The 21,389-nt window shown below is 44.8% G+C and overlaps 1 protein-coding gene and 1 pseudogene across 6 annotated transcripts in view; one reads left to right on the forward strand and one right to left on the reverse strand.

The window, feature by feature from the left end:
- The window catches only part of GNL3L (G protein nucleolar 3 like), a 52,793-nt gene extending 33,161 nt beyond the window's left edge, over positions 1 to 19,632 (forward strand). For all 6 annotated transcript variants that reach the window (XM_053579274.1, XM_053579278.1, XM_053579280.1 and 3 more), the window contains 9 exons: positions 526 to 629; positions 7,184 to 7,328; positions 9,745 to 9,832; positions 10,460 to 10,634; positions 10,721 to 10,863; positions 11,163 to 11,299; positions 14,182 to 14,309; positions 17,014 to 17,233; positions 19,313 to 19,632. In XM_053579274.1, the coding sequence (XP_053435249.1) occupies positions 526 to 629; positions 7,184 to 7,328; positions 9,745 to 9,832; positions 10,460 to 10,634; positions 10,721 to 10,863; positions 11,163 to 11,299; positions 14,182 to 14,309; positions 17,014 to 17,233; positions 19,313 to 19,395 (1,223 nt within the window). In that variant the 3' untranslated portion in view covers positions 19,396 to 19,632. The remainder of the gene's footprint in view (positions 1 to 525; positions 630 to 7,183; positions 7,329 to 9,744; positions 9,833 to 10,459; positions 10,635 to 10,720; positions 10,864 to 11,162; positions 11,300 to 14,181; positions 14,310 to 17,013; positions 17,234 to 19,312) is intronic.
- LOC128577913 (thyroid transcription factor 1-associated protein 26-like) lies at positions 5,036 to 6,785 on the reverse strand (annotated as a pseudogene).
- Positions 19,633 to 21,389: the final 1,757 nt, after the last annotated feature.

Raw genomic sequence — 21,389 nt, forward strand, 5'->3', positions numbered from 1 at the left:
GACCTTTATTAGAGGTATAACCTACAAATATTTTCTCCCATTCTGAGGGCTGTCTGCTTGCTTTACTTACTATGTTCTTGGCTGTGCAGAAGCTTTTTAGTTTGATCAGGTCCCAGTAGTGTATTTTTGGTACTGCTTCAATTGCCTGTGGAGTCCTCCTCATAAAGTCTTGTCAGGGTTTTTCTTGACATTTGGCCCAGCCTAGAATGATCCAGAGAGAAGATGGGAAATAATATTTAAGAGGCCTCTGGTACCCTGGGGAACTCTGTATTGGAAGGAGGGTGTTAGGACCACAGAGGTAATTTGTCCATTTACCCTGAGGGGACAGAGGACCCCTCAGGGAAGGCCAACTGGCCCCGTAGACCAGACTGTCCTTTCTAATTCTAGCCTATAGACTGACAGGGCCCGTGGAGAGACCTGTGTGTAGGAGATAGGCCTAGCCTTGGGGATGGGTAGATATGTCTTTGAAGTTAGCCATGGAGATGTGTTCTCCTTACCAGCCTCATCTGTTCCTATTTTCCTCAGACCTGGTCCCCAAGGAGGTTGTGGAGAAGTGGTTGGATTACCTTCGGAATGAGCTGCCTACTGTGGCTTTCAAAGCCAGTACCCAGCATCAGCTCAAAAACCTGGTAAGCCTGGGGCCGGGGGCGTCTTGCCTCTTTCTAGGTAGCTTGGGGCCAAGGTTAGGGGCTGTAACTTGGACCAGGACCTCCAACCCTTTAGTAATTGAACTAGGCCTTCAACTATGAACTTTCCTCTTTTGGGTGACTTCTTAATATTATTTTCTTTCATTTTTTTTTTTTTTTTTAGAGATAGAGTCTCACTCTGTCACCCTTGGTAGAATGCTGTGGCATCACAGCTCACAGCAACCTCCAGCTCTTGGGTTTAGGCGGTTCTCTTGCCTCAGCCTCCCAAGTAGCTGTGACTACAGGCATCTGCTACAACACCTGGCTATTTTTTGGTTGCAGTTTGGCCGGGGCTGGGTTCGAACCTGCCACCCTTGGTATATGGGGCCGGCGCCCTACTCACTGAGCCACAGGCCTCTCCCCGTAATATTATTTTCACTTAATTCCTTCCTATATAATTGCTTTTCATGAAGTATTTTTTTTTTTCAGCCATCAGGATAATCCATACTATCTGTAGGAAATTTTTAAAGTCCATTTAAGTGCTTGTAACTTAAAAATATGTATATATGGGCGGCACTTGTGGCTCAAAGGAGTATGGTGCCGGCCTCATATGCCAGGTGGCAGGTTCAAACCCAGCCCCAGCCAAAAACTGCAAAAAAAAACCCATATATATATGTATGTATGTATGTATATAGGCTTAGCTCCCATAGGTCAGTGGTTAGGGTGCCAGCCACATACACTGGGGCTGGTGGGTTCAAACCCAGCCCGGGCCTACTAAGCAACAGTGACAACTACAACCAAAAAAATCCAGGTGTTATGGTGGGTGCCTATAGTCCCAGCTACTTGGGAGGCTGAGGCAAGAGAATCACTTGAGCCAAAGAGTTAGAATCACCCATTCTACCGTGGGTGACAAAGTGAGACTCTTCTCCCCCATAAAAATATGTATATATATATATATATATATATATATATATATATATACTTCCATTCATTTTTCTGTTTAAAACAAATCACACTACTTTCTAATCATATTGTTAATACAGAATATGTTTTCATCATAGAACATTAAGTTATTACAGAAATGCCAGTTGCTACTGGGGAAAGAAATTGAGTGCTAGAGGATATTTTTTTTTCAAGTTTGTACCAGGTGTTAAAACATACTCTATTAAAAAATAAAGTAGGTTCAGCTTGGTGCCCATAGCACAGTGGTTAGGGTGCCACATACACCGAGGCTGGTGGATTCGAACCTGGCCTGGGCCAGCTAAACAACAACTCCAAACAAAAAATAGCTGGGCATTGTGGTGGGTTCCTGTAGTCCCAGATACTTGGGAGGCTGAGGCAAGAGAATCACCAAGAGTTTGCTGTGAACTGTGATGCCACGACACTCTACCGAGGGTGACATAGTGAGAGTCTCTCTGAAAAAAAAAAAAAAGAAAGAAAAATAAAGTAGGTTTGGTGCCTGCAGCTCAATGGTTAGGGTGCTGGTCATATACACTGAGGCTGGTGGGTTCGAACCAGGCCCAGGCCTGCTAAACAACAATGACAACTGCAACAGAAAAATAGCCCCATATTGTTGTGGGCGCGTGTAGTCCCAGCTGCTTGGGAGACTGAGGCAAGAGAATTGCTTGAGCCCAAGCAATGAGCTGTGACGACACAGCACTTTTCTGAGGGATGATGTAGTAAGATTCTGTCTCAAAAATAAAGTAGAAATAAAAGCAAATACACATAAAGCTTAAATACCTTTTCACCATTTTCCCTAATTCTACTTTCCCTTTTTCATACTCAGAGGTAACCACCGTTGTCATTTGGTGTGTGTCCTTGAAGACTTTATTCTGTGCTTTGTATGTGTATGTACATAGATGTGTATATATACAGAGGAAATACTGTTGGGAGGTGTAGTGTGTCAGTGTGTGTTATTCTTCAGCTTGATTTTTTTTATTCTTTTGGATATCTTTCTATAGATATGTACCACTTTTGTTTGTTTTTTGAGGCAGAGTTTCTTTTGCCCAGACTGGAGTGGTGTCAGCCTACCTCATAGCAACCTTAAACTCCTGGGTTCAAGTGATCTTCTTGCCTCAGCCTCCCAGGTAGCTGGGACAATAGGTGCCTACCACAATGCCCAGCTAATTTTTCTATTTTTGGTAGAGACGGAGTCTTGCTGTTACTCAGGATGATCTCAAACTCCTAAGTGGGTAGGATTATAGGTATGAGCCACTGCGTGTAGCATAGATGTCTTTTTTTTTTTTTGCCGGGGCTGGGTTTGAACTCACCACCTCCAGTATATGGGGCCAGCGCCCTACTCTTTGAGCCACAGGAGTTGCCCCCGTAGATGGTTTTTTTTGATGAAGAATATTAGTTTCATTGTTATAACAAATGCCCTCACACATGTTCCTTGTCATGTAGACAAGTGTTTTGTAGGTGAGGTATTGAGAGGTAGAGTGGCTGGGTCCTAGGCTTTTTATGTATTTATGTTTTTCTAGACACTGACAAATTGCCCTTCTTTTTTTTTTTGTAGAGACAGAGTTTCACTTTACTGCCCTCAGTAGAGTGCCCTGGCGTCACACGGCTCACAGCAACCTCCAGCTCTTGGGCTTATGTGATTCTCTTGCCTCAGCCTCCTGAGCAGCTGGGACTACAGGCGCCTGCCACAACGCCCAGCTATTTTTTTGTTGCAGTTCGGCTGGGGCTGGGTTTGAACCCACCACCCTCGGAATATGGGGCCGGTGCCCTACTCACTGAGCCACAGGTGCCGCCCCAAATTGCCCTTCTTAAAATAAATTGGCTGTACCAATTTATTCTCCCACAAGTGGGGTAGATGAATTACAGGGCCTCTTTTCCTATACCAGTGATTTTCAACTGGTGTGCTATAAGGGGATCTTAGGTATGTCATGAAGATTTTTAAAGATTATTAATAAAATTATTTTCAGGGTGGTGCTTGTGGCTCAGTGGACCCAATATACTGAGGGTGGCCGGCCCCATATACTGAGGGTGGTGGGTTTGAACCCAGCTCTGGCAAAACTGCAACAAAAAATAGCCAAGTGTTTTGGTGGGCACCTGTAGTCCCAGCTACTTGGGAGGCTAAGGCTAGAGACTTGCCTAAGCTGAGAGGTTGGAGGTTGCTGTGAGCTGTGATGCCATGGCATGCTACTGAGGGTGATAAAGTGAGACTCTGTCTCTAAAAATAAATAAGTAAATAAATAAATAATTTTCAAAACCCGTTGAAAGCACAGCTAAGTATATTCTTTTTTTAACCCTTTTTTTTTGATTGACATAATTTATGTGTGCCGTGGAAGTTTTAACTATATGTTCAAGTGTGCTGTGAGATAAAAAAAGGTGGAAAAAAACACTGCTATATCCTTGCCAACTACTTGCTAGTATTAAACTTTTGGATCTTTGAGAAACATGATTATCTCATTTACAATTTTTTTGGCTTTTTTTTCTTTTTTTGAGACAGAGCCTCAAGCTGTCGCCCTGGGTAGAGTGCTGTGTCATCACAGCTCACAGCAACCTCCAACTCCTGGGCTCAAGTGATTCTCCTGCCTTTGCCTCCCAAGTAGGGACTACAGGCACCTGCCACAAGGCCTGGCTATTTTTTGGTTGCAGCTGTCATTGTTGTTTGGCGGGCCTGGGCTGGATTTGAACCCGCCAGCTCTGATGTATGTGGCTGGCACCTTAGTTGCTTAAGCCACAGGCGCCGAGCCATTTTTTTGGCTTTTTTTTTTTTTTTTTGTAGGGACAGTCTCACTTTATCGCCCTTGGTAGAGTGCCATGGAGTCACACGGCTCACAGCAACCTCCAGCTCTTGGGCTTAGGCGATTCTCTTGCCTCAGCCTTCCGAGCAGCTGGGACTACAGGCGCCTGCCACAATGCCTGGCTATTTTTTTGTTGCAATTTGGCCAGGGCTGGGTTTGAACCCGCCACCTCCAGTATATAGGGCCGGTGCCCTACTCACTGAACCACAGGCACTGCCCTTTTTTTGGCCTTTTTGATGGCAAAAATGTGATAGCATTCTTTTTTTTTTTTTTTGTAGAGACAGAGTCTCACTTTATAGCCCCTGGTAGAGTGCCGTGGCATCACACAGCTCACAGCAACCTCCAACTCCTGGGCTTAAGCGATTCTCTTGCCTCAGCCTCCTGAGTAGCTGGGACTACAGGTGCACACCACAACGCCCGGCTATTTTTTGGTTGCAGTTCAGCCGGGGCCGGGTTTGAACCCGTCACCCTCGGTATATGGGGCCGGCGCCTTACCGACTGAGCCACAGGCGCCGCCCCGATAGCATTCTTTTTAAACAGGTGTATTTCATTTGTATTTTACTTTGAGAGGATATAGTCTTTTTTTTTTTTTTTTTGGTTTTTTAATTTCTTTTCAAAACATTTTATTTCATACAGATTTCATATAATATCAGAGTATTACATGATTGACCCTGTTTCGCAAATAGAAGGTTCTTTCAGTTCTTTAGGCCAGTGTTCCTTCAGAGGCAAATAAATAAGGAACATATCATATTATGTAGAACATAGATAAAAAGTTTCATTTACAAGAATAAAAATATTTAGGCATTTTATATACAGTTTATCAATCTAGTTTGTTGGCAAATTTACTTCACTATTAGAAGGTGCCCATTATACATACAAAAGAACTCAATAGACAATAGACATTTTTAACCTGTAAGCACAAAATGTCTGATTTAATTTTTTTCTTGTATTTTCTGAGGAAGATCTATAAATTCAAGTTTGACTGACCATTTTTGTTCTTTTTGCTTAATATTTTGAACGCTTCCATTTTCTTTCTTTCTTTTTTTTTTTTTTCCTGAGACCTCAAGTCTCATTTTGTCACACTCAGTAGAGTGCTATGGTGTCACAGTTCACAGCAACCTCAAACTCTTGGGCTTAAGTGATTCTTGGCTCAACCTCCCAAATAACTGGTTCTATAGGAGCCTGCCACAGCCCCCTGCTATTTTTTGTTGTAGTTGTCGTTGTTTTAGCTGACCTGGGCTGGGTTCGAACCCACCAACTTCCGTGTATATGGCCGGTGCCGTAACCACTGTGCTATGGGCACTGAGTCATCCATTTTCTTTTTGTAGCATCTTTGAGCTTCTCTCTCCTGTTTTCTTCTCTCAAATTCTTGTTTCTTAGCAGCACGCTTAGCTTTTACCTGTTTATATTCTTCTTGTGCTTTTTTTTTTGAGACAGAGTCTCATTATGTCACTCTCAGTAGAGTGCTGTGGCGTCAACAGCTCACAGCAACCTCAAACTCTTGGGCTTAAGTGATATACTTGGCTCAGCCTCCCAAGGAGCTGGTACTACAGGTACCGGCCACAGTGCCTGGCTATTTTTTTTTTGTTGTTGTTGTCATTGTTTGGCAGGCCTGGGCTGGTTTTGAACCCACCAGCCTGGGTGTATGTGGTCAGCACCCAACCCACTGAGCTACGAGCACCACCTCTTCTTATGCTTTTACATTGCAGCCGTCATTGTTGCTTGGTGGGCCCGGGCTGGATTCGAACCCGCCAGCTCAGGTATATGTGGCTGGCGCCTTAGCCGCTTGAGCCACAGGTGCCAAGCCTTCTTGTGCTTTTTGATTGGATGTTTTCTTTGTGTTTTTCTTTAGAATATTAAAGGACTTGACTGTTTTACTAGATTGTTTTTCTGGCTGAGGCCAGTCAAAGCTACAGTGATCTTCAGACAAAGCCTGGTCAATGTGCTGCACTGTTCTTCAGGCAAAGCCTGGTCAATTTGTTCTTCTGACAAAGGCTGATTGACTTTTCTTTGTTGCTTTTTCAGTCTTTCCTCTATAGCTAAATAAAGATATTTCAGATGATCTGGGTATTGATCTTTGAATTGGGATTTCTGTGATGTTTCAGTCTTCTGTTGCCTCCATTAACAATTTCTTGTAATTTTGCTGAATCTTCAGTTTTCAGTTTTGAAAAGGAAAGCTTTGTCCCTTGCAAACGCTCCCCACGAAGGCTTATGAATAGTTAGGCTGCCATATCCTCCTTTTCACATTCTTATTCCTGAGTCCTACTAAAGAAACCCCTTTGCCACGTGCCCCCCCCCCTTTTTTTTGGTTTTTGAGATAGGGTTTCAGCTTTGTTGCCTGGTCTAAAGTAATAGCAGTTTCATGATAGCTCACAGCAACTTCACAGTCCTTTGGGTCAGGCACCATCTCATCCCTGCATACACAGGGAGAGTGCTGAGGCCTAGAGAAGGCAAATAGGCTTTGCAGGGCATAATCTGTGAGTGGTAGAGCTGGAACTCAAACCTGGCCTTTCTACAGCCTAGGACACTATCCTGCTGTTGCTAAGGGAGGCAAAAGATACATGCTGAGGCAGTGGTGGGCAGGGACAGAAAACCGGAGATGCAAAGACAGTGGAGGGGGCAATAAGGAAATGGCAGGTGTTCAGGGACTTACATGGGAAGCCTTTCATTTTAGACTCAGGAGCTCAGTGATCATATGGAGACCTGAAAGTTGGAAATCTGAGCTCATAACCACATTTCCCACCCAGTGCCTCTTCTTTTCTCTTATTTTCCCATCCAAAGTCTTTTCCATCCCTTGTTTTCCAGAATCGTTGCAGTGTGCCAGTGGAGCAGGCCTCTGAGTCGCTGCTGAAAAGCAAAGCCTGCTTTGGAGCTGAAAATCTTATGAGGGTTCTAGGGAACTATTGCCGTCTTGGTGAAGTGCGCACTCACATCCGTGTGGGTGTTGTGGGTAAGGTCTGGCAAGCAGTTATGGGGCCCAGGCTCCTTCTTGGGCTGAGACTTCACTGGAGGAAAGGATGCTGGGAACTTAGTGATGCTTTTTTTTTTTTAGAGACAGTTTCATTTTGTTGCCCTCGGTAGAGTGCTCTGGCATCACAGCTCACAGCAACCTCCAGCTCTTGGGCTTAGGCGATTCTCTTGCCTCATCCTCCTGAGTAGCTGGGACTATAGGCACCTGCCACAACGCCCAGCTGTTTTTTTGTTGCAGTTTGGCCAGGGCCGGGTTTGAACCCATCACCCTGGGTATATGGGGCTGGTGCCCTACTCACTGAGCCACAGGCACCACCTGTGTTGCCTTTTTAAAGAAGCAGGGAGTAGTTTAGAAAGCAGTTTGTGATTTGCAATTTGTGTTGCTCCGTGTGGGAAAGCATACTTACCATTATCATGGTGGTGTTAAGAGTTAGAATCATGGATCACCAGACTTGGAGTTATTACCATCTTATTCTATCAGCTGTGGGAGGGAGGAGTAACCATGCCAGTTTTATAGGTGAGAACATTGAGGCTCAAAGAAAGGAAAACCGATTTGTGGAACTCAGCCTTATGCAAGACAAGGCAGAGCTAAGCCTCAAACCTGGGTCTTTTTGGTACTTAGGTTACTGAAGGGGAGGGACAGTGGAACAGGAATAGGGAATTGATAGAGGCAGAGACAGATCATCAGGGAGAGAAAGTGAAGCCAATAGAGAAAGACATTGGGGAGAAAGCTGGACACTGAAGATGTAGGTATACATACATGAATAGACACAGAAGATGACAGAAAAAGAACTAGGAAGCCAGATGGAAGAGCTCGTGGGGAATTGAAAGAGGAGACAAATTTAAGTAATAGAAGCATTCAGACAGAAGGGGATATAATCAGAAAGAAATGTCAAAAGAGACATACAGACAGGCACATGTACAGAGATCTGCAGAAGGAGGTATAAGAAGGATAGAGATGACCCATGTATATAGATATGTAGACATGCATACCCAAAGAAAGAATGAGAGAGACATGCAGGGATAGAGACTCATTCAGAGAGAGATACTCGTAGAAACAGGCTGGAACCAGGCTGTAAATATTTGTGTAGAGGAATACATATACATAGATCTAAATACGTATACAGATCCACACTGTAGGTCTGGAGGAGGCATATCTAGAGACACAGACCCAAGGCAGAATGCATGCAGACCAAGCCTCCCCCCCTCACCCATGCATATAGAGTCACAGGGAGACAACACATTTCCCAGGTATACTACAACTCTCAGATGTAATCATGTTCCTAGAGTCACAGAGAGATACAAATACACAAACTTGTCTATGATGAGACAGATACATTTATATGCATAGAGAGAATAGAGACAGATTAGGGAGACACAGTGAAACATACAGTGTGCATGGAGGGGAATACATACAGAGAAGAGGAACATAGGCAGAGATTGGTAGAGTTGGCATAGAGGGAATTACAAAGAGGCAGAAATGGTGGAGTGGGGAGAATCAGAGAAAGGATGATGACCAGAATGAGAGCGAAACCAGCAGAGATATAGGCATATACAGAGTTATACAGAAAAACAGATGTGATAGAGAAAAAGACTGAGTGGGAGAGAAACAAAGGAAAAGCAGTGACACGTAGAATGAAAATGACCCAAGAGACAGAGTGCAAGAGAAGTGAACAGAGGTTTCATGTAAGGGATATACCCAGGCATGGGTAGTATGTACATGTAAACTCAAGCACATATAGAAAGAATGATGACAGCGAGACCCATTAAGGGAGATTTCACATAAGGGGTATACCCAGGCATATGCATGGGTAGTATGTACATGTAAACTTGAGCACATACAGAAAGAATGGTGACAGACCCCTTAAGGGAGAAATACACAAAGACATCCACAGGCTGAAAATGACTCACAGGTACCCATACAGAAAAACACATACCACAGTCAGATAGCTGCACAGAGAACCAGCATCTGGAGGACAGCTCTACTGGCCTCCAAGGGAATTACACTAGGTTCTCTGTTTCGTAGATGCTTCTGGATGTTATACTTTCTGTTGGATCATATCACTGAGGCCTTGCAATGATCATCATTTCCCAGGCTGGTTGTGGGTGGGAGGTGCCACACCACATCTAGAGAGAGGAACTCTAGTCTACCTAGTATGCTCACAAATGGGGGAGAGAGAAAGTCCCAGTAGGTAGAAAGGCTTGGTTAGGGCATGGGGAGGGAAGGCAGGGTGACACTCTTATTTTTGGCTTGGGGATCAAAATTTTGGGGACCAATTTTTGGCTTGGGGGAGTGACCATGGCCTGGTCACTCCCCCTGTCTGGGCCTCACACAGGCGGGCCCAAATATTCTTGAGAGCTTTTTCTGCCATGAGCCATCTGCTGCTACTTTGTAGGCCTTCCCAATGTCGGGAAGAGCAGCCTGATCAATAGCCTGAAGCGCAACCGTGCATGCAGTGTGGGAGCTGTTCCTGGGGTCACCAAGTAAGTATCTGCGTGCTCCCTTACTCTACAGCTCTTTGATCCTACCATTTCTCCTCAACTCCCATGTCCCAAGGCTCCGAGTCTTTATTTTTATTTTATTTTTATTTTTTGCAGTTTTTGGTTGGGGCCAGGTTTGAACCTGCCACCTCTGGTACATGGGGCCAGCGCCCTACTCCTTTGAGCCACAGGCACCACCCTCCTGTCTTTATTTTAGACTGTCCTCTACTTGTTCACCCAGGCATGACAATCTCACTAATAGCCCTCAAGTACCTGACATACCCTAGGTGTGGACCAGGTGCTCAACTGGGTGTTCCCCATTAGCTCCTTGTAGCCTTGTAACAGCCATGCAAGATTGGGATAATAATGAATAGTTCCATTGCCTAGATGAAGCACCTGAGCCTAGGAGAGTCAAAAACTTGCCTAAGCTCCTGCATCTCAGTTCTCAGTGGCAGAGACTAGATTAGAATCAGCCCCAGATATGTAGGGCCCCAGAGCTCCTACCCCTAGCCCTACATTTCTCCATCTTCATCTCTAATACACACTCCCCTTACTCCTTTACACCCTTCTCCCAGCCTAACTTTGTGATTGGGGATGCCGGACTCATTCACACCTTCTCTCCTGCTCCAGATTCATGCAAGAGGTCTATCTGGACAAGTTCATCAGGCTGCTGGATGCTCCAGGCATTGTCCCAGGCCCCAACTCAGAGGTGGGTACCATCCTGTGCAACTGTGTCCACGTACAGAAGCTGACAGACCCTGTGACCCCAGTAGAGACCATCCTGCAACACTGTAATCTGGAGGAGGTATGCAGCAGGGGTCTGGCTGATGCCCTACCCCACTACAAGGGCTCTTCATTCTTCATGACTTTTCTCCATCCTCCCTTTACCAGATTTCCAAGTATTATGGCATCCCTGGGTTCCAGAACACTGAGTACTTTCTGACTGCAGTGGCCCACCGCTTGGGGAAGAAGAAGAAGGGAGGCTTATACAGTCAGGAGCAGGCAGCTAAAGCTGTCCTGGCTGACTGGGTGAGGTGAGGAGGCAGGTTTAAGGTCTTCTGGAAGCCCAGGTCCAGAATGGAGCTCATCTGTACTCATTGCAGTCAGTGGAACAGCCTTATTTCCTGGGTCCAGGGCAGGGGATGGCCAAGGCAGCAGGTCATTTCCTACCTGGGACATTATGTCCAGTGATTATCCAGCAACTCCTTATTGTTCAGAAGCCACTGCCTACAATTTGTTGTCCTTCACTGTTTCTGGCTGTTAACTCATTCTCTCTTTGGTCATCTGTTTTCTCAATGACTTCACCATTAATCTCCCCTACCTCCCAATGCAGTGGGAAGATCAGTTTCTACACACCACCACCACCTACCCACACTCTGCCCACCCATCTCAGTGCTGAGATTGTTAAGGAAATGACTGAGGTCTTTGACATCGGGGATACTGAGCAGGCCAATGAAGACACCATGGAATGTAAGTGTGGGAGGGTGGGTGCACTTGATGTTGCACTAGTGGAGCCACATAAACCTGATGTCCTTTCCCACGTTTGACCTTCTCCTCCCCTGGTTCTGCTTGAGCTGTGGGTAGGATTTTTTGTTTTTTTGAGACAAAGTCTTGCTTTATTGTCCTGTGTAGAATTCAGTGGCATTATCATAGCTCATTCCAACCTCAGACTCCTGGACTCAATTGATCCTCCTGCCTCAGCCTCACAAGTAGCTGGGACTGTAGGCACTTGCCACTGCCCAGCTAATTTTTCTGTTTTTGGTAGAGATGGGATGTCTTGTTCAGGTTGGTCTTTACCTCAAGCAATCTTCTGCCTTGGCTTCCTAGAGTGCTGGGATTACAGGTTCGAGATGTTGCCTCCGGCCTCGACAAGTTGTTTAAATAGATCTAGGCTTAATTTCTTTTCCTGCAAGGTGGAGAATTCTAATATGGGCTATAGGGTGGTAGTAGTTGTGAGCTTTTGGTAGCTATAAAAGAAATCAGCCAAGTATGTGCTTACCCCCATTAAAGTGCTCCAGAAATGTGAGGCTCCATTCTTATATCAGGACCTGGAAATGGGCTGAGACGTTACTCTCAAAAACTGTTTCTCTAATGTTGCCCTGAGCTTTTTCACAGCCATTTCCAGTCAATTCTTAGGTTTTCCTTCTTTTTTTTTATTGTTGGGGATCTTAGGTTTTCCTTCTTTACTCCCATTGGTGAGGGAGGTATCCAAGTCACAGAAAGGTGTGAACCAGCTCTCCTGCCCTCTTGTCTTAGATTCTTCCAGCTAGGTAGACAAAAGTATATACTACCTGGTTTCAAATTCCAAGTGTTGTTTTCTTATAGCTGTATGATGCTGAAGAAGTTACTTCACTTCTTCCTTTCTCAGTGACATCTGTAAAATGAGGACAATAACACCTCCCCATAAGGTAGTTGTGAAGATTTGTTTAATATGTAAGACACTTAGAACAATCACATCTAGCATATATGTAAATATATAGTAAACAAATGTTCAGTGAATGTTAGCTGTTATTTTTTTAAGAGAAAAGTTATAGCACTTCCAAGGAGAGTTGGAAGTGGGTCCCTCTCATGAAGGGAGAGGTAAGAGAGAGAGACCAATGTTAGCTGTTATTAAGATGAGTATTTGCTGGGCTATGGTGATAACTTTCAGAAACTCCTGAGAGTATTCTCTTTAGATTCTACTCTCTGCAGCCCTGGCTTGTGGCTCTTGCTTTCTTCTCAACTCTGCATAACAAAGGTGCCCAGTGTTCTCTGGGCCTGTTTGTAGATACTCGTGGGTAGTTGGGAAAACCCTGCCTTCTAGGTTCTCTGTTTTTCTTGAGGGCCATAGTTTTCCCTTTCTGGGTCTTTCAGTGTCCCTGGTTTACACATGAGGAAAGGAATATTTGCCTGCTTCCTGGTTTATTCCTCATGGGGCTTTTGGCATAAGTTAGTCTACTTTCTGAACTTTAGTTTTTTTCTTCTGTTAAGTGGGCAGTTGAGCAGGATTTGAGCTTACATTCTTATGATGCTTGACTCTGGCTAGATGTGAGGGCAAGAAGTACCTCATCGGCTTGGTGCCTGTAGCTCAAGCGGCTAAGGCACCAGCCACATACACCTGAGCTGGCGGGTTCAAATCCAGCCCAGGCCTGCCAAACAACAATGACGGCTGCAACCAAAAAATAGCCGGGCCTTGTGGCGGGCACCTGTAGTCCCAGCTACTTGGGAGGCAGAGGTAAGAGAATTGCTTGAGTCCAGGAGTTGGAGGTTGCTATGAGCTGTGATGCCATGGCACTCTCTCTACCCAGGGTGACAGCTTGAGGCTCTGTCTCAAAAAAAAAAAAAGTACCTCATCTTTGAAAGTACATTTTGGCAAAAAGATTGAGGTATGGGAAATTGAATAGGGTGGGAGAGAGGCTAGTGGTAAGGGTTTCTTGGAGAAGTTGGCCCTAGTGCTGAATTGATAAGGGTGAATAGGGATTAGATGGCCCTGGGAAGGGGATGGGAACAAAGTTGTAGAAGCAGGTGTGAGGGTAGTGGTGCCAAGAGCAGTAGGCACATCTGAAGATTGCTGTGGAGATCAGTTCCAGGCAAGGTGCCAGAGAGAGAAGAAGAGGGTCCTAATCCTGGGAAAAGAATCCCAGGGGCTACCATTTACAGAGCAGCATCTCGTGCCAAACCATTGTAGGTGTGAATAGAGCTTGTGGCATTCCTATTTTCCAGAGTGGGGCTCTGAGGCCAGCTCCGAGCAGGTGAGTCTAGGTGTCCTACTGCAAAACTCATGTTTTTAACCCTTTGTCATGTGGCCTCTCAGCAGGAACAAAAATACTCTCCCACTCGACTCCTCTGGCAGCATCCACATGCCTTTTTTGCTGAGGCCTATCTATGGGGCAGGCAGCAGGGTGGAACTGTTACATCCAAGAATCGGGGTCCCCAATGACCATATGAGAGAGCCAGACACGGATGCAATCACACGAGGGCGTTTATTCAAGCTCCAGCCTGGGCTGCCAGCACTCCCAGACGCAGCTGGGACGGAGAGCCCCGTGCTCGGGGGTGGGGGTGGGGGTGGGTGGTGGTGGTGGTGGTTATGAGGTGGATATGGGGTGAGGGGTGTGGGAAACAAAGGGTGGTCCCTGGATTGGTTATTTCTTATACCTATACTAGAGTTTAAAGCTGATTTGGTCCTGCCAATTCTAACGGCGGGGTGGGGATGGGGGGCGGATGCACTCCTGGAGATGGGGAGGGGTGTGGCTTACTAAGAAACGAAACTAGGAACTTTCAGGTTTGCTCTAAATTGGAGAATGAAAGACCAAAATGGCGCCACTGGGTCCTTCAGAACTGTGTCCTTGAGAGTGGTATTCGTTGTGTTAAAGGCTTGGCCACTGGAGAATCTGATGAGCTTTTGGGTGACACAGACACACTCCCAATGGAGATCAAGTGGCTCCATTCTCCGATGATGAAAATAGCAGATGCCACTGAAAATAAAACCACCATGTATAAGGTACCTAACCCTTTTCTTCATGGCAACCTTCTCTACCCAGGGCTCTGGGGAGTACTTATTCCCTTCTTCCTATCTCTCATGTGGCGAGATGTGGGTGGCTTATTCACTTCCTGTGGGCTCCTGGATGCCCGGCCTGGTGTATCCTTTGCTAAACGATGATAGGTTCAAGGAGAAGGCACCCTCTCCCAAGCAGCTTCCCCAGCCTTGATTCTAGCCCGTAGAACCTGTTTCACTATTTAACTACCCAATTGTCCAAGTTGCAAGTAACTATTCCTTCCTCCTAACTAGTATCTAGGATCCCACTGTCAGTCACCAAGTCCTGTGGCTTCTCCCTCCTAAATCTCTTGAGAAGCTGTTGACTTCTTTTCATCCCTGCCATTCTTATAACCCTAGACTAAATCTTAAAATCCTTACTTACTTCAATGTATATTGTGTGGTTTCTAATGGCCCAATCTGACCATGTTACCTCTCCCGCTTAAATTCCATGGCACCCCAGCATCTACAGGCACAAGTCTACATGCCTGAGGCCTGCTATTCAAAACCTGCAGGGTGTGATATGACTCTTGAAGGTTTTTTCAGCCTCTTCCTATGCTAGTGCCCCCATCTCTGCCTTTCAGGGGTTCACATTTTTAGAGGGTTTTAGACACAGACATCTGCACTGTTATGAAAGACTCATGGCGAGGGGGGCAGAAGTTGGGAGTTGGGACATCATGGCTGTGAAGGCCCTAACCTATACTACTTGTAGGTTAGGGAAGTCTCACTTGAGCCAAGCATTGAAAGCTGATGAGTTCTTTGGGCAAGGGGGCCAGCAGCATATGGGCAAGGGCTCAACCTATGCTAATGCTGAGGCCCCAAAAGAAGTGTGGTGTGTTGGGGAAATTGCTAGTGGTGAGCTATGGCTGTAGTAGGAGGTAGGAGGCAGAGAAAATGAGTCTGGAATCAGATCACAGAAGGCCTTGAGTCTGACTTTAAACCATAGAAAAGCTGGTTATTTTTTTTGAGTGAAGATTTTTTTCCCCCTATTATATTTATTTGTTTTTTTTTTTCCTTTTTATTTGTATTTTTAACTGGGTAATATGTATACATGGAATAAAATTTAAAATATTTATTAAAGGCTATCCAGTGAAAATAAGTCTCTTTCCTTCTTCTATCTCCCACTCACCCTGTCCCTTTCTTGGAGGTGGTCACTATTTAGCAGACTTCTGAATGTCCTTTCAGAGCTATCCATATTTATATATACAAATACATACATGGAAGCAGATAGAGATAACTATTTTAATTCAAATAGTATGCTATTTGTGTTGTTCCGCATTTTTCTTATTTCATTTACACATTCATCTCGGAGATTATTTTACCTATTAAAGAGCTGTCCTTTATTTTTCATGGCTGCATACTAATCTAGAAGGGTTTTAACCAGGGAAACTACATGGTCGGGTTTGTATATTAGAACATCACTCTGGCAGCTGGAGTAAAAATCAGATTTTTTTAGAAAGAGAGGGCCACGGTGAAGGTAAGGAGTCCAGAGAGGAAACTGTATCCTGTAGTCAGTCTGTAAGAGAAGATGAGGTCTGAACTCTGGCAGTAGCAGGAATCACACCATTCCCATCCTCATGTAGTTTCAGAGGTTCCTTTGTTGCTTTTAAGGCCACTCCCCCAATCTTTCTTACTGAGCCCACATAGCATTTTCCCTCAAGAACCTACAGTAGTTTCCTACTCTACTACAGGTTCCAGGCTTAGGCCACCTATTGCACAACTCTAAGAGACACCATTTAGGTATACTATATTGTGAATGGTGGCCCTGTCTCCAACCCCAGAGGTTTATAATATGGTCGCGTTGTTCAGACCCATCCCATCTTGTCTTTTCCCCACTATAGTGTAGTAGGGGGTCATGGACTCTGGAACCATATATCTTGAGTTCTAATCATCTCTACTGCTTACTAGCTACGTGACTTTCGGTATCTTGTTTGTCATAGTATTGTTAGAAGGATTAAATGAATTAATACTTAAATATATTACATATATATGTGTATATGTATGCTTACAGTGGTACCTGGCATATAATAAGCTTTCTGTCAATATTGGCTTTTACTGCCCACATTGACCTTTTAAAACTTCTCCCAATTAGATAATCCTTTTTGGTGCCCAGGTATAGTCTGTGCTTTTCAATGTTTAGTCAGGAATGACCCTCTCAATTAGTAGTATGTTGACCACCAGCATTGCCCCTAATCTCTTGGTCACTCATCCTTCCTGTCTACAGTGGGAAGTTACAAGTCTCCTCTGACTTGTATAGATTGTTGTATACTTTTTTGCCTGGTTGCTTCCTTAAAGTATAACTGAAGATGATGCATTCTCTGTCCCCAGCATTTCCCCACACAGAGCAGGACATAAAATACGTGTCAGAAAATATTTGTTAAATTGAGTAAGGGTTACATAAGTAAAGAATCATTGTAATATCAATTGTCATTTATCAAATAACTGTACCTTTTCATTTTATTTTTGTTAAGCCATGTAAGCTACCCATTTTCAATCCTCCCATTTGACAGATAAGCAAACTAAGACTGAGAGGTTAACTAAGCTCCTGCTAGTGTGTGGTGGAGCCGGAATTGTAGTTTAGTTCCTTATGGCTCCAGGCTTTCCCTGCTGCCTCTGTAGAAGTTTTTGGAAGTACTCCAGGAGATCTTGACCTTCTTATCTCTTTTTGTAGATTGGAGATCTCACTGGGTACTGCACCAAACCAAACCATCATCAGGTGGGGTGGGCTAAACATGAGGTGGGCTGCTGCCCCAAGAACAACAGTACTGTGGATGTCTGTGCAGTGGACCGCCGCCCGATGTTGCAGAGGATCATGGAAATAGATCCCCTGCAGCAGGGCCAGGCTCTGGCGTCTGCCCTGAAGAATAAGAAGAGGATGCAGAAGCGTACAGGTGGGGGCACCTGGGCATCCATATTCTTAAAGGGGCCTGCCTGGATCCTTGATTTGGGCTCTTGAATGAGTATATCTGTGTCCAGCTCCAGGCTAAGGTTTAGGGGGCAGAGATGGGTTAGGAGGCTCAGCTGCTAGCTCAGTGGTTCTTAAACATTAGCTTGTATTAGAATTGTCTGCAAGGTTTTTTTTTGAGACAGAGTCTTACTATGTTGCCCTTGGTAGAGTGCTGTGGTGTCACAGCTCATCCTCTACCTTTTGGGCTTAAGTGATTATCTTCCCTCAGGCTCCCAAGTAGCTGAGACTATAGGTACCCACCACAATGCCTGGCTATTTTTTTTGTTGCAATTGTCATTGTTATTTAGCAGGCCTGGGCCGGGTTCAAACCCACCTGCCGCTGTGTATGTGGCTGGCGCCCTAACAGCTGAGCTATAGGCGCCGAGCCCCGGCTATTTTTTGTTGTTGTTGCAGTTGCCATTGTTTAGCTGGCCTGGGCCAGTTTCTAACCCACCAGCCTTGGTGTATGTGGCCGATGCAGTAACTACTGTGCTACAGGCGCCAAGCCAAGCATTCATATTTTTAACAGGTTCCTCTGGGGACCATACTTGGAGAACCACTGGCCTAGTCTGTGTATCAAATAGCCACCATTTATTTATGAGATACTTTCTATGTGTTGGGTAGCTTGTAGGCTGTATCTTTTTTTACTTTATCAATAGACAGTATGTTCAAAATCTAAAATGTGTTGGGCGGCGTCTGTGGCTCAAGGGGATAAGGCGCCAGTCCCATATGCTGGAGCTGGTGGGTTCAAACTCAGCCTCGGCCAAAAACCACAAAAAAAAAAAAAAATCTAAAATGTGTGAAAAAGTATATAGTAAAATCTCTCCCATCTCCTAGTTATCCAAGCCTTCCCCCATAGTCAACCTGTTAATTAATTTCTTGTGTCCCTTTCCTGAGATAGATACATAAGCAAATAGCTGTATATTCTCTTTTTCTACTCAAATACTACTACTCTACTGGACACACAGTTTTGCTCCATCATTTTCCCATTTAGTATATTTTAGGGATAGTTCCATATCAGTACACAAAAGAGCTTCCCTTAATTTTATTGATGCTCCATTGTGTAATTGGCACATTCAGATCTCTATGCTACATTTATACCTTCACTTTTTTTTTTTTTGCAGTTTTTGGCCAGGGCTGGGTTTGAACCCGCCACCTCTGGCATATGGGGCCGGCGCCCTACCCCTTTGAGCCACAGGCGCTGCCCTACCTTCACTAACTTATCGCAAAAATATTATCCTCATTTGGTAAGTGAGGAAACTGAGACCCAGAGGCACACATTCAATATAAGACAACTTAGTAACTGATGGAGCCAAAGTGCAAATGTACGATTGACATCATCAGACCTATTCTTTGAACTAGATTGTTTTCATAACTAGGATTCACACAGAGTCCTGGGATTCCAGATGAATTGCCCTCGAATACCTAGTCTTATTAGGGAGTGGGGAAAAGATAAGACTTTGCAGCACAGAGTGATCATTCTGGAAACACAACATCTCCTAGCCCAGTGAAGGAGCTTAACCCAACCTGGGGATGGTGGTTAGGTAGGGGCAATCAGAGAAGGCTTTCTGGAGGAGGTAAAATATGAGGGACATCTGAGATCAGGTTGTGTCTGGGGGATGAGAGGTATGCATGGCAAGCTCAAAGCTTTTACTGCCATGCTGCCCCTTTTCTGTGAGAAGTCTTGTTTTGAGGGTAACATCAAAGCACTAAGTTCAACACAGTGAAGGCAAATTACTGTTTTAGTATTTGGAAGGGACAAAAATATTTGGGAGTTCAGTAAGTCTGAAACCTCAAATTAAAAGCTATGTTGGGGTAATCATTTCACAGATAGACAAATGGATCTACCTGTGAGGTTGAGCAGTGGCTTCCAGCAGCCCCCTAGTTCTTTGGTTTAGTGTTTGGAGGTGAATGAACTGGTTTGAGAGCTTGGTACAGACCAAAGTAGAGGTAGGTCAGCATTATCAGGCTGCCTTTTAGCAAGCCAGCCACCAAGAGATTGCCTGTATTTCTTCATCTGCAGATAAAATTGCCAACAAGTTGTCTGATTCCATGATGTCTGTCCTTGATTTCTCTGGCAACACTGATGACAGTACTGGTGACTGATGGACTCATCTCATTCGCTCCTAGAAGCACCGGTTCCAGTGGGATGGGAGAATACCAGTGAAATAGTTTGGTTCCGCCTGAAGCACCTGCATATTAAAAGAATCCCTTCCCTATCATGTGCCCCCTCATTTTCTTCCACTTTCTCTGATAAAAAGAATCCTAAGAGGCTGGAGTTGCCATACCCATTACCCTTTATTTAGCTCCTATTGTTTCACAGAAGAAATAAAAAATATATTAGCAAAGTCCAAGTGCTAACTATTTATTCCCCACCCTTTTTTTTTTTCTTTTGTTTTTTTGGTTGTAGTTGTCATTGTTGTTTAGCAGGCCCGGGCTGGATTCGAACACGCCAGCTCTGGTGTATGTGGCTGGCACCCTAGCCACTGAGCTACAGGTGTCAAGCCACCCACACAACTTCTTAAATGGCTGAATGTATGATCTGGGGGTCCCTAGGAGGGTTATGACTTCTTTACCACTACACAACAGATTTTAGCAATAAGGTATTCCTACAGTGAGCTTCATGCCACACATCTTCCAAGTCCATAGGTCCTCATCTGGGTCACAGTGGGAGTAGAGGGAACAAGGATGAGCCTTCTATGTCTCTGGAAAGGTCTGGGGACAGGATAGAGGGAAGAAGGTAACAAATAAGCCAGGCTGGTGCTGAAGTATATAGTAGGCACTGCCTTGTTCACATGAAGAGAAAACAAGCCACCTCTTGGTAGGGAGGCTGGACACTTCAGAGGCAAGTCCTGTTTTGGAGCTTTTGGGGGTAGATTGTGAATTGAAGGAATCCCTTTAACTGAAGTACTCTGGCTGGGCCCTGCTCTTGTGTACCCATGTTTCATCCAGCACCAGCATTTGAATTCCATAATTCAAGAAGGTTCTGGTACTATTTATTCAAAGGCTATCCTCAAGAGGGCTGCTATATTTAGGGACCCATCAACCAACTCCTTTTCTAGCATCCGGAAGCCACCCAATTAAAGTATAATGGCTAACTTCTTTCAGTGAAAGGCACCCAATTAAAGTATAATAGCTAACTTCTCTCAGTGATCCTACACCATCAGACAATGACAGTGGGCCCAAAGAAGGCAAGAGGCCCTCAGAAAAGGACTGAGGTGAAAGATTACAACTGAAATCAGGGTTTTTTTGGGCCATGCGCACAATTTCAGTTCCTAGAAATCAGCCTGAGTGGACACATTTAAAATGGGTGAGCATTGCATTATTTCAGGTTTTTTTTTTTAATTTATAAACAATAGTTTATTTCCTCAAGTTCTAGAGATTGAGAAGTCCAACATCAAGGCATCAGCAGCACCTTTGGTGTCTGGTAAGGGCTTGCTCTCTGCTTCCAAGATGCCACCTTTTTGCTCCATCCTCACATGGTAGAAACACAAAAAAGGGATGAACTCATTCTCAAGCCCTTTTCTAAGGACATTAACCCCATCTTATTAGCCTAATCACCTCCCGAAGGCCCCGCTTCTTAACACCATCACCTTGGGATTTAAGTTACAGTGTATGAATTGTACATACAGTCACACCATAGAAGAACTGCTTTAACCTCATCTCGCAAATTTTATTTATTTATTTATTTATTTATTTATTTTTGCATTTTTTTGGCCAGGGCTGGGTTTGAACCCTCCACCTCCGGCATATGGGGCTGGCGCCCTACCCCTTTGAGCCATAGGCGCCGCCCTTTTTATTTTATTTTATTTCATTTTTGTGAGACAGAACCTCAAGCTGTCGCCCCTGGGTAGAGAGCTGTGGCGTCACAGCTCACAGCAACCTCAAATTCCTGGGCTTAAGCAATTCTCTTGCCTCAGCCTCCCAAGTAGCTGGGACTACAGGTGCCTGCCACAGTGCCTTGCCATTTTTTTTTTTTTTTGGTTGTAGTTGTCATTGTTGTTTTGGCAGGCCAGGGCTGGATTTGAACCTGCCAGCTCTGGTGTATGTGGCTGGCTGGCACCCTAGCCGCCTGAGCTACAGGTGCCGAGCCATCTCAC

The sequence above is a fragment of the Nycticebus coucang genome, chromosome X, assembly GCF_027406575.1.
Source record: "Nycticebus coucang isolate mNycCou1 chromosome X, mNycCou1.pri, whole genome shotgun sequence".
Taxonomy (NCBI): domain Eukaryota; kingdom Metazoa; phylum Chordata; class Mammalia; order Primates; family Lorisidae; genus Nycticebus; species Nycticebus coucang.